Below are 13,766 nucleotides of genomic sequence, written 5' to 3' on the forward strand. Positions count from 1 at the left end.
AAGCAAAATGACATTTTTACTAAATGAGGCTTACAAGCTGCAAAATACAATGAAACCAATCCTGTTAGTGAGTTGTCCACGAAATATACTAGTATATGAAACATTTAAATAATGATTGTTCACGGCTTTCTTATTAGCAATCTAGCATATGAACCACATTTTTGCAACATAATAATTCAATGGTAGTGGCAATATTTTTATTGTCATGGAAGTATTGGTGCGACCTCATAACAACTCTAGATATTGGAGGATGACCAAATGGTGCATCCTCATAACAAAAGGGGCGCAAGAAATATCACAACAACAATAAAGCAAATACTATCTCGGTAAAACAAACTAGACTCAAATAGCTAAAAAAGGAATATTAACAAACAATTCATGTGTGGATGATCACAACTCGTTTCCTTCTCTCCTTCTTCATACTTCTTCAATTTACCACCTTTGCATCTTCTTCCAACCAAAATCTAATTTAGAAGAATAGAAGAAATATGTGATTATAGATAAAGAAGAAGAAAAAAAAACCAAAACCCCACAAAAGAGGAATAAAGAGATAGAGAGACGGGAACCTCCAAAATGCAGGCACTCCTCGGCATTGGCTTTACAGGTTTGGGTGAGTTGCTTCTCTTCCAAAGGAGTCCTCCAAAGTCATGCTTCTCATGATCTCCATCACAATGCACCGCCCATCTATCTCACTCTGTTCCTTTGATTCCAAATCACGTTTTGTAGTGATAATCTATGAAAACCCCAAATCAATTACCAAATTTTCAAAAGTAAAACCCTAAATGGTTTCCCACTTTTCTCAACAATGAAACCCTAAATATATTCTCGTTCTCCACCATTCTACTACAAAATAAAAAGGAAAGATGAAAACTACCTACAATGCACACTCAACAGAGAGGAAGGCGCAATGAAGCTAAACTTTGGAGATGAACATAGAAGTTGAATGATAGTGTTGGAGAGATTTCATATACCTAAAACTGGAAGAGGAATTGCGCTTGTGCGTGGGCGAAGAAGAGGAAGGTGTGTGTTGCGTGGAAGAAGATAGGGCAACGACCTTAGTGACGAGCGACATTATGTCTGCCTAGGTACTCGTGTACACTATGCGGGTTGAAGCTGAAAATGGAAAAAACCTTTAAGTGTTCTCTTTTGGAGAAGATGAAGGTAATGAATCTAGGGTTTGGTATGATTCAATGTTCAGTAGAAGGGGGAAAATGAAATTTTTGAACGAGAGTAAGAGTGGAAGGCCAAAAGATTGAAGTTTGGATTTAAAATTTAGGGGATAGTAAATATTGTTTATAATATTTATTTAAAATATGACAATTAAAATCGTCATATGTTGCGTGTAAAATATGGCAGTTCAAAAGATGACAGTTAAAATCGTCATATTTTATATGTAAAATACGACAGTTCAAAAATTATCATATTATTATGTAAAAAGTGATAGTTTTAAATAACTGTCATATTAAAATCGTCACAATTTACACGATTTTTTGTAGTGAGAGCCTTTTCTGGAGGTAACCCCCATGGTCCACCAAGTATCAAGTAATGAAGACATCACGAATAGGACCTTGAAGTACCCATCTGAGGAGCCTTTTCTGTAGGTAACCCCTATGGTCCACCAAGTATCAGGTAATGAAGACATCATGAATAGGATCGTGAAGTACCCATTCGAGGAGCTCAAAGATTGTGGCAAGATAAAGTTTAACTCCCGTAATAACTTAACATTTTCCATGTAGAAACACAACCCTTAAATTTTTTGAGTTCCTCCTCAAAATTTTTCTTCTCTACTGCCTATTCAACCTAATTAGCATCACTTTCTTCTTCTTCCAAGCGACAAGTTCCTTTACGACCTTCTTATTATTCTTTTCATCAGCTAGCTCCTTCTATATCAAAATAGCTACCCTCCAGCTCATAACCATCGACCGTGCTTCAAAATCCATTAAAGCCTTTAATGGTGACATTCCACTCCACCGCGTCAATAAGCTCCAACTCTTAATCAGTAAGATTAAGGTTTATCCTTTTCCTCAACCAGAGGCTGGAATCGTCAACATGCTAAGTTGACTTGTTGACCTTTGACTAGGTTTGACTTGTTGACTATAGTTGACTTGACTTAAGCCAACATGCTCATCTATGCTTATTTGCTTTGTAGGTTAATTAGGAGTAAGAAAGCAATGCTAGGTAGTGCACGGTGATTGGGGAGCATAAATGATGTGGAAGAGAGAGTAAAGCAAAGGCATAAAGCATAAAGTAAAAGCCATGCAAGTGTACCTATGTACCTTTGGTCTCCTTTGTTTTTAGCACACTTTGGCCACTTTTTGGAGACATATGAGACACATTCTTTGTCTCCTTTTGTGCTAGAACGAAATTAGCCTTGCACACACCATTGTCTCTCATTTTTGTAATCTTATTTGACCTAGTTTCTAGAAGCAAGGGTTAGGTTTTTGTAGAGACATCCTTAGGTATCTTTTATTTGCTTAGAGGCCCCTAAACTCTTCTATATAAAGGGTGCTCCTAGACATGTAAAAGGGTTGAACATTTTGAAGTAAAAATACTCTTGTGTCTCAACCATTTCTGAGAGTTTCCTCCCTAGGGAGTGAATACTTTTAAGCCTTATCTTGCATAGCAAGTGGCGGCACACATCCTCATCTTCAAGGTTGCCATGGCTTCTAGCCTAGCCTTGTAGTGGCGTGCTTCTCACATTTTTACCATTTCTTTCCTTTCCATTTTATGTTTTCTTCTTCCTTTAATTGTTCTTGGTTTTCTATGGTTTATGTGCTTTCCATTTCCTTTTCATTTTGAATCAATCCAGCATCTTCTTCTCTTGAGCTTTGTGAAAGGAACCTTCACATCTAGATAGCTTGCTATCTTAATGTCCAGTGGGGATTTCACTTAGCTTTCTTAATCAACCAACACCATATTCAATAATCTTAAAAGAAAACAACATAATCCTTCATCATTTGGTATCTAGAGCCTAAGTTATCTTGAATATTGTGTTTTTCATGTGCTAACCTTGTCTTGTTGTAGTGATCATGGTATGGTTCAAATCCACTTCCATGAAACACAAAAACAATGCTGGCAGAAAACGTAACGATTTTAAAATAATAAATTGCACCAACTCAGCGGTCCAAAAAATACCTTTTTCGTGTCCAAAGAAAGCTCTTTGAGTCTAGTTTCCAGAAAAAAAAGAACCAATGCATTTGGAGTTTTGTGGAGAAAGTTATGATCAAATTAGTCAGCAAAGGTCAGATCTGTCAAGAATACGTGAATCAGCGTTTTCAGGTTCTGTTGTGGCAGTTTGGCTACGGTTTTTGCACCTCTTTAAGCTCCTAAATGTGGTTGGATAACATGTCTTTGCATGCTTAGTCTTTGAGCCTCAAATCCATGATTTTAAATGCATGATTGCTACATGTTTGTGTCTTTGTGTATGTCATGTTGAGTCTTTAAATGTGCCTAACTTTTGCTTGAGTCATATGTCATATGTTAACTTGAAGTTTTCTTGTTCTTGTTTTTCCAAGTATTTGAATCTTGCATTCACTTTATGTCTTGCTTGATGTATGCTCCATCAAATTGATTTTGGCCTAAAACTTGAGGAACTAAGTGTCCAAGCCACCTAAAACTCTTTCTCACCATTTTGTGAAACTAGTTGTGGAAAGAAGAAAATTTTGCACCAATTTTTGCCTAAAAACCGAGAGCAACCTTGCTCCTTGGTGAACTAAAAGTGTGTTTTTCACTAGGTGTTATGCTACTAGTTTTTCATACTTGAGAATTGGGTGATATTGGCTAATTAGTTTCATGCTTTAACTTGGTTATGATCTTTCTTGGTGTATGCATGATTTAAGACTTGAAGATGCTTGTCAAGTGCTTTCCATAGAGTCTTTAAAATGTGCTTTTCTTATTTTAGTCTTGTTAAAAGTTGTCTCAAACTTTTCTTCTTTAGAGTTTAACTTTCCTTGTTTTTGTGCTTTTCTTGCTTGTCACTAGGTGTTCTTTGTTTTGTCTTACTAGTTTTCTTTTCTTGAAACTCTTGGGGTATTGTGGCCAAATCACTTGTCTTGCATTTGAAAGGTTTTGCACAAGTTTTTAAAGTGTTTTCTTCAATCCTTTGGTGGATTTTGAGTGCTAACCTTGTCTTATTACTTTGGAAGTGTGATCTAAACACATGGGTTGCATTTTGGGATGGAATTGGTCTCGGTTTTCATGTTGTCTAACACCTAATTCATTTCTTTTGTCTTGGCTTTGAGTGTTTTGTTGTAGGAATCATGGCAAGTTCATCAAATGCACATACTCCAAACAAAAACAATACATTGATGAGATTGCTTCGGGATTTGGAGTTGTCTAGGAAGGATTCCTTTGAACAATTGAGAAAAGAAAAGGAGCAAAGTGACCTAAGAATCCAAGAGCACATTCAAAGGCTTGAAGCTAAAGAGCAAGAAAGATAGGCTAGGAAAAAAGGGCATTCTAGGCGCAACCCATCATAAGAGAAGCAAACTCCAAAGATTCCTAAGTTCTATGGTGGAAGTGATCCCAAAATCTTCCTTGATTGGGAAGCTAAAGTTAATCAAATTTTCAATGAAAATCATGTAAAGGATCAAGCACAAGTTGATCTAGTAGTTTTAGGATTTTTGGAGTATGACAATATTTGGTGGCATAGAGTTTGTAAGAATTATGACCAAGGGCCACCCGCGGCTTCTTGGATTGACATTAAAACTCTTATGCGCGCTAGATTTGTTCCTCCCTCCTATAGGAAGGAACTTCTTTTGAAGCTCCAAAGGCTTCACCAAGGTCCTATGAGTGTGAGTACGTACTTTAAAGAATTAGAGTCTCAAATGCGTAGAGTTGAAATAAAAGAAACTAACAAAGAGAAAATAAAAAGATTTGTGAGTGGTCTTAGGAGAGACATACAAGACCAAGTAGAATTGTATGAGTACTCCACTCTTGAAAATATTTTCATACTTGCCCTTAGGATTGAAAATCAATTGAAAAGAAAAAGAAGGGCAAGGAAGAGTTACTCACCCAACCACTACTTTAGTCACTCAGGGAAGGGAAAGGATAAAAAGAAACATGATAAGTTCCCTTCTAACTCTCATCAAGAACCACCAAGTAAAAGTAAATCACCAAGTGATCACATTCACCATTCCACTTCTCCAAGATTAAGTTCCATTAAATGTTTTAAATGTTTGGGTTATAATCACATTGCTTTAAATTGCCCAACCAAGAGGACCATGAACTTAAAGAAAAGTAATGATGTTGAAAGTGAACACTCATCTCCCCATTCTCTTTCAAAAGAACCTTCTTCCTCTAGTAAAACTAAAATTTTTGAGAAATATCCTATGTTATTAAGGCGCATGATAGGTCAAGATCAAAGTGAGCTTGAGCCAACTCAAAGAGAAAAATTTTTTCAATCTAGATGCAAAATTAACAAATGGGTTTGCTCTCTAATTATTGATGGAGGAAGTAGTACCAATGTAGTTAGCACAAGGTTGGTGGAAAAGCTTAGCTTAGAGACCATTCCTCATGCTAAGCCCTATGAGCTTGCTTAGATAAGTAGAGAGGGAGAAATAGATGTCAATAAACAATTCCTAATTAACTTCTCTATAGGAAGCTACAAAGATGAGGTGCTATGTGATGTTATTCCCATGGAAGTCACACATATCTTACTAGGTAGGTCATGGCAATTTGATAAACAAACTTTACATGATGGCCATACCAACCAATACATTTTCTTCATAAATGGGAAAAAGACAACTTTACTACCTCTATCACCTCAAGAAGTTAATAAGGATAGAAATCTAATAAGAAAAGATAAAGAAGAAAAACAAAAGGGGCAAGCTTTTACCAAGGTGTTACTTGCCTACAAAAAAATTCTTCCAAAGCAAGATGTGCATCACCCTTCCTTTTCTTCCCAAGCCAAAAAGGAAGGCCCAAAGCACAAACAAGAAAGGAAGAGTAGTCTAGAAAATAAAGATGGCCTAACCAATGCTAGGGGTTAGAAAGGATGGAACAATAGCTCATAAAAGGGAGGCGCAAATCCTCTCTCAAATCAAGTCAAGCTCCATCTACAAAGGTCTAAAGAATTTGTGGTCAAATTCTCTCCAAGGAGGGGAGGATGATGAAGGATTGATCCCAACCAAGGATGGAGGCACATGTGTAACATCCCGTCAGGATATTACTAATTTATAAATAAATAAATGGAATAAATAAAACAACGCGTTTAATAATACCTCATTTTCCCAAGACGCGGGAAAATTTAAAACTTTATTAAATGGGCAATTAAAGTATACAACGTTCATTACAAAGCCAAAATCCACAATATTATCAAATCACCCGTCAGGGTTTACATATGTTTTCAAAACAAGTGAATAAACACAATAATTTCCCCAAGTCAATCCCCTCTCTGCGACTAGGCTGCACCCGAGCCACCTGCATCACCAACATCTGCTCCTGTGTACCGCGTACACGATCATCGCCAAACACACGCAGATAGGGTGAGCTTAACAATTAAATCACATGTATAAAGTTGCAGAAATAAAAGCATATAAACACAAGATATCATACATCACATTAACATATCACATTGCCCAGTTCTTTAATTTCTGTCATCTGACCCCCAATCAAATTATTCGTGTTCTACAACGACTAAGGATTACTTCAAGGAGACTTGCTGCCATACCTATCGGCCACAACCGATAGATCACGTGCGGGAAAACATGCTACGGATCATACACCGCAACGCCAGGTAGAGTTCCCATATACGAACAAAGTCCGCATCGTCCCAAGACTACCAAACTCGTCAGCCAACAACTGAGGAGGGCAATCTCTCTGGACCCATCCGTACTGGCCACAACCAGCACACTCACACTGGCAACACTCACCAACCCGAGCCACAACTCCAGGGTTCCTCGTGTTCATCCGCCATCCCGAGCCACAACTTAAGAGATGTTATTCCGAGCCACAACTCAAGGAATACCCCGTGCTTAACCTCTATCCCGAGCCACAACTCAAGGGATACGTTTCGAGCCACAACTCAAGGAACACCAGCAATTTCACCCTTAAAGCATCACTAGACGCTCTGTAGATCACAATTTCATAAGTACAATTCAAAGCTGCAGCAGTATAAATCGCCTGGCGGGGGACACGTGTCGCCAGGCGCTGCCAGCTCCCAGATCGCCTAGCGGTTGTCGCATACCGCCAGGCGCACAGCGCCTCAAAATCCACCTCGCAGCAGGTACCGCCTGGCGGTATTACCCTCACCACCAGGCGCCAGTCCATAAGTTGCCCTCTGTTACCAGGCTATCGCCTAGCGGACCCATTCCCGCCGCCAGGCGCTGTATCAGTACAGCAGCACTCCAATTGAGTTCCCTGTCACGAGTTTTCATTGTTCACAGCTTCTAGCTCCCAATGCTATTCTCACTAACTAAATCGTAACAAGTCCCTTAGACTCGACTAGTCGCCATGCCCCTACATCAATGGAAGTACCTTACTTGAAACCATTTTCCTAATCTAGATTCACATACTCTTTTTATAATTTTAGTATAACTCACCCTTTTCTCCAAACAGTACTCATGCTCCTGTCATACTTGTCCTCTTTTCTTCCCCCTTTTATAACCTACTTAAATATACAAGTTCATCTCACTATATTTTATACTTAATTCTACTACACTCAGATTATAGTACCACCGTCCAACAAGACCTCTCGAGGTCCAATATTGCCCTCATATAGTTTTATGACTCATACCAAAACCTCAATTACAATTATCCCTCGTTACTCTAATATACTCGTCCTTGCATACCCTATCCATCATCTATGTCATTTCATTCCATCCACTCTTGTCCCTATGACTCCAAACTTCAACCAAATGCACTCATTTTCTTCACCAAGCTCCCACTGACACTCAACACTCGCTCAATCACGACAATCACACCCTCTGCACTATCACCAACGTCGCCTGCCGGCCAGCTTCACGCCGCCAGGCGGTGCATCAGTTCTGGGTCTTCCCAGAATTTCCCAGCACACATAGCCCAACTAGTTCTCTTCCTTTACGAACCCTCATCACACGCAATTCCAATACAATCACAGTCCCAACAATTCAGTATTTAATTACAATGACCCACTATTCCTATATCCCAAATTCACAGTATCCCCTTTCAAACCATAAATACTGATCTCACACATTCAACCCTAAACTCATATGCACTGTTCCATCAATTTACGACTTCGATTACGCTACAATTCAATAAAACACATGCCAGATCACCCCCTAACATTTACCACTAACTTTTATCCAGTCATACTCACCCTGAACCCAAAATATACCAAAATCGCTAACACTAACTCGTGTCGCCTGGCGGTTGATCATCACCGCCAGGCAATTCATACTAAAATTCCAGAAATTGGTGAAATCACATGTGTCGCCTGGCGGTCGGGTATGTACCGCCAGGCGGTTCCTTCCCAGGAACCCAGAATAGGCGTTCTCTGCATGCGCCGCCTGGCGGCTATGAACAGCCCGCCAGGCGGTTTCTGGAAAATTTCCAGAACTTAGCATTTTCAATCCAATAATACAGATTCAGCAAAGCACACATACTTTCAATCATATAATTATGCAATAAACAATATAAGACGTGGTTCAGCTCCCCTAACCTGGAATTTCCTTTGCTTAAATTGAGTTGTGTGAGATATTCCAATGATCTCTATGTCTTCCCCTTCTTGATGTGGTCACTCAAACCTCACCAGAACCTCACTCAAACCTCACAATCTCTCTGATTTTCGTGCTCTAATTTAGGTTACTATTCCAGCTTGCCAAAACCTTCCCTATGGCCACTTTTTACCCTTTTAAACTTGGCTTTTAGTAGGGTTTAATTATCTAAAACAGAATTTACCTATTGGTACTGTTAATTAACATTTAATTGGCCTTTATGATCTGTTTTCCAGCCACCCAAGACTGCCTCTCAACTATCTAGGGTTCTTCCCAACCTTTCATATTCAATTCAAGGCCAAAATGCCAAAAATATAGTTTAATGTAAGTTCTCCAAGGTTCGAACCCACAACCATGTAATCACCAAGTTTATATCAAACCATTTAACCAATTCATATTTCTTGCTAAGAATCACAATTCAATTATCATAATATACAAGAACATGTTTTCATAAATTTAAATAACAAAATCATAACATCAAAAGTTAGCATACATAGGACTCGAACCCAAGTCCTCTCGCACAATCAAAGGGCTCTCAACCACATGAGCTAGCACTTTTCCACGTCATACCAACCATAATTTAATGTCATAATTATTACCCCTTCCGTATTTATTAATTAATTATTTATTTAATTAATTAAATTCTACGGGTCTTACAACATGCTTAAGAATACTAAGCATGTTTAGAAAGGAAGTTCACTAATTCTTCATCCCTTTAATTTGTATTTGTTATTTTTGATTCCCAAAGTTGACTTAGTTGAATCAACTTTAGTTGACTTGTTGACCTTTGACTAGGTTTAACTTGTTGACTATAGTTGACTTGACTTAAGCCAACATGCTAATCTATGGTTATTTTCTTTGTAGGTTAATTAGGAGTAAGAAAGCAATGCTAGGTGGTGCACGGTGATTGGGGAGCATAAATGATGTGGAGGAGAGAGTAAAGCAAAGGCATCAAGCATAAAGTAAAAGCCATGAAGCAAGTGTACCTATGTACCTTTGGTCTCCTTTGTTTTTAGCACACTTTGGCCACTTTTTGGAGACATATGAGACACATTCTTTGTCTCCTTTTGTGTTAGAACGAAATTAGCCTTGCACACACCATAGTTAGGTCTTTTGTCTCTCATTTTTGTAACCTTATTTGACCTAGTTTCTAGAAGCTAGGGTTAGGTTTTTGTAGAGACATCCTTAGGTATCTTTTATTTGCTTAGAGGCCCCTAAACTCTTCTATATAAGAGGTGCTCCTAGACATGTAAAAGGGTTGAAAATTTTGAAGTAAAAACACTCTTGTGTCTCAACCATTTGTGAGAGTTTCCTCCCTAGGGAGTGAATACTTTTAAGCCTTATCTTGCATAGCAAGTGGCGGCACACATCCACTCATCTTCAAGGTTGCCATGGCTTCTAGCCTAGCCTTGTAATGGCGCGCTTCTCACATTTTTACCATTTTTTTCCTTTCCATTTTATGTTTTCTTCTTCCTTTAATTGTTCTTGGTTTTCTATGGTTTATGTGCTTTCCATTTCCTTTTCATTTTGAATCAATCCATCATCTTCTTCTCTTGAGCTTTGTTAAAGGAACCTTCACATCTAGAGAGCTTGTTATCTTAATGTCCAGTGAGGATTTCACTTAGCTTTCTTAATCAACCAACACCATATTCAATAATCTTAAAAGAAAACAACATAATCCTTCATCATTCCTTCTAAACAACCTCGATCATTTGTCTCCTCAACTTGACCCACCGTAGCATAATGTTGAGCTATATAGTCTGCAAAAACAAAAATTGTTCAAATTAGGCAAATTACACAAGCTATGGAAAAAGGTAAACTCACCATATATATTTGCCTACATTATGCTTTTCTCAATTATATCTCACAAGATTATTTCTCTATAAATTTCATTTTATGCATTTAGAATTTGCACTTCTAAATTTCTTGATAATTTCTTTAATTTGATTATTCTGGTCTTTGAATTGCTTTTATTGATGCTTTCAACTTTTCTCCTTCCTTTCTTGAAGTAGTTAAAGCTTTATTTGGAATCTTTTGATGTTCCTTCTTCTCTCCCGCATTCACATTTTCTACTAGAGGAAACTTTGTGAAGCATATTCTGAAAAGTTGTTAGAATTGTAAATAATTATTGATTCAATAAGGATCAAATTAATCATCAATCACATAGAATGTTTTCATAGATGCATATAAAAGACCATTTGATTTAAAAACTTTTTTTTTTCAGAATCTGTTTATGAAGAGATAATGTTTAATAAGTAATATTTTGACTTTCAATAAATAGATTAGAATATTCTTTCAAATAATCTTAGAGCTAATTTAAACATTTTATACGTGTAAGAGCAATGAGAGAGAAACTAGTTAATCGATAGTCAATTTTGTCAATAGATTATTCCATGGGTAACTTATAATTATGATTTTTGATTGGATTTTTCGTGAGTAAATTTGTCATTGAGAGGTGAATTTTCTATCAAGTTTGATGGGATCTTTTATATATTAGGGGGAGATGGGTGAAAAGAAGAGAGGAAGAAGAGGTAGAAAAGAAGGAGGAGGTGGAGGAAGAGAAGATGAGGAGAAGGAGGTGCGATGATGATGGCAAGCTTAAATAGAGAAAAATGAGGAAGTGGAAAATGAAGAGAAAATAAAAACAGTAGTTAATATTCGAGTGTAGCTAATGTTTCGAAACTACATTTATTTAGTGTATGAGTTTAACTGAATTGGTCATAACCAAAACTATTACATGCGTATAGGTCTAGATTAAAAGTGAAGAATATGAATGTAAACTGGAATGAAGAGTCAGACTCCTTAGTAATTTGCATTTGAACTTTCAGCATAAGTATAGACGATAGAATATGAAGGCGAAGGAATTTTCTCTGCGAAAGAACTATGAAAACATTCACGCCGTGGATCACGGGAGATTTCGAAGATTAAGAAATTTAGACATTTGTAGACGCAACGTATACGGGTAATAAAACATTATGATGATCAACGATGACAGCAGCCTTCAACTTGACTAACTCATAGTAATGTCATTATGCCATAGAATTGTTCCACGTAACAAATGCAATTGTTGAAGATTCAAAGCCTCGTAGCCTATTTATAGCAAGGGTAACCCAACATGAAAAACTCACCACTGCACCTGAAAAACCACAAATATCCAACAATGACGACCACAAGTGTTGCTCTCTTCCTTTGCTTTGCATTCCTCTTCTGTGGTATATATATCTAATTTTTTCAATTTATTTACCTGTTTGCTTTATGATGATGTTTCATATTACTTGTTAGACTCGTTTATGTTTATGCATAAACTGGGTTCGGTATATATGCAGTGTCTGAAGGAGCAAAGGTTACTTTCACAAACAAGTGCACATACACAGTATGGCCAGGAACCCTAACCGGAGACCAAAAGGCACAGTTATCATCAACCGGTTTCGAATTGGGCTCAGGAGCATCAAGTTCTTTGGACCTTCCATCTCCATGGTCAGGGAGGTTCTGGGCCCGAACAGGATGCTCCAACAACAACGGAAGGTTCAGTTGCGCCACAGCAGATTGCGGCTCCGGTCAAGTGACGTGCAACGGCGCAGGAGGAAATCCACCGGCAACTTTGGTAGAAATAACGGTTGCAGAGAACGGAGGGCAAGATTTCTACGACGTGAGCAACGTGGACGGATTCAACATCCCGATGTCCGTAGCCCCACAAGGTGGCAGCGGCGAATGCAAAACCTCGACTTGCCGGAACAACATCAACGCTGCTTGCCCTGCAGACCTTCAAATGAAAGGGTCTGATGGCAGCGTGATCGGTTGCAAGAGTGCTTGTTTGGCTTTCGGAGATGATAAGTATTGTTGCAAAGGAGCATACGACAAGCCTGAGACATGTCCACCAACCAGCTACTCTGAGTTCTTCGAGAATCAGTGCCCTGAAGCTTATTCCTATGCTTACGATGACAAGAACAGCACTTTCACTTGCTCCAACAGACCTGACTACGTCATCACTTTTTGCCCTTGAACTCCTCACACTATAAATCCACACACACACACTTCCTTCGTTCGCAGTAAAAATAAGTGTACCCACAAATACATCTCATGATGAATAAGGAATCACGTCTTTTGGTGATTGTATCGATCAATTATATCATCCAATAAAGTTTAACTTTTATAATTCCTGCACTTTAGACTCTTAACTAATATAATCATTTTCTTTAGCTTTTTTTTTTTTTTAAATCACTAACTATTGTTTCATTCCGTTAATTTACTTTCATTTATTTCTCCATTCAATCGATCTTCTATCCTTTAAATATGTTAAAATTCAATCACAGCTTTTATCTTACCATACTTAAATAGACATTGATTTTAATTTAAAATTGAATAGTTCGGCCAAACCGATGCAACAATACATATAAAACATTATAATATAAATAAAATACGAAAAGTAATTGTGTGTGTGCTTAATTGACACCTTGAATTTTTTTTTTTTTTTTACAAATACACAAACAACATATGATTTATGTTATGACAAAATACTCATAAAAGAATAAAGAGAAAAATAGAAAGATAAAAGAAAACCAAAGAATGAAAGAAGCAAGAAGCACCAGATATTACTTGCTACTTAGGTGATTTGTATAGTTAAACTAGGCTAGTCTAGGTAGTTTCTACATAAGTTTTACATGCTATTAGGAGATCCTATGACTAGTTCTAGGTAGTTTGTATATTGAAAAATATTATAATAATAAAAATAGTAAAGTCATAAGTCATGATTATATGAATTTTTTTTCAGTAATTGCATTTTCTTAGGTAGATTTAAGTTGTTAATTCTCGGTTCTTATCTTATATTTAGTTTAGAGAATGCATTATAGTAGAGTTTTATAAATTTAGCTTAATTAGGAAATTTTAGTGCTAGTCTTACAATTAGTTCTAGAATAGCCTAGGATTGTAGAATTTTATATTAGATTGGATTTCTTAGTTTGATTATAGTTTTAGAAGTTAGATTTAATAGACACTTTAACTTCTTTTTTTACAAATATACAAACAAACATATGGTTTATTTTATGGTTAAAATACCTTTTTGATCCCAATTTT

The 13,766-nt window shown here is 37.2% G+C and overlaps 1 protein-coding gene across 1 annotated transcript; it reads left to right on the top strand.

The window, feature by feature from the left end:
- The first annotated feature begins 11,822 nt into the window (after positions 1 to 11,822).
- On the top strand, positions 11,823 to 12,849 carry LOC114192409 (thaumatin-like protein 1b). Its single transcript, XM_028082118.1, has 2 exons — positions 11,823 to 11,905; positions 12,020 to 12,849. The coding sequence occupies exons 1-2, from the start codon at positions 11,854 to 11,856 to the stop codon at positions 12,694 to 12,696; spliced, it is 729 nt and encodes a 242-aa protein (XP_027937919.1). The 5' UTR covers positions 11,823 to 11,853; the 3' UTR covers positions 12,697 to 12,849.
- Positions 12,850 to 13,766: the final 917 nt, after the last annotated feature.

Source organism: Vigna unguiculata, chromosome 7 (genome assembly GCF_004118075.2).
Source record: "Vigna unguiculata cultivar IT97K-499-35 chromosome 7, ASM411807v1, whole genome shotgun sequence".
Classification (NCBI taxonomy): Eukaryota; Viridiplantae; Streptophyta; class Magnoliopsida; order Fabales; family Fabaceae; genus Vigna; species Vigna unguiculata.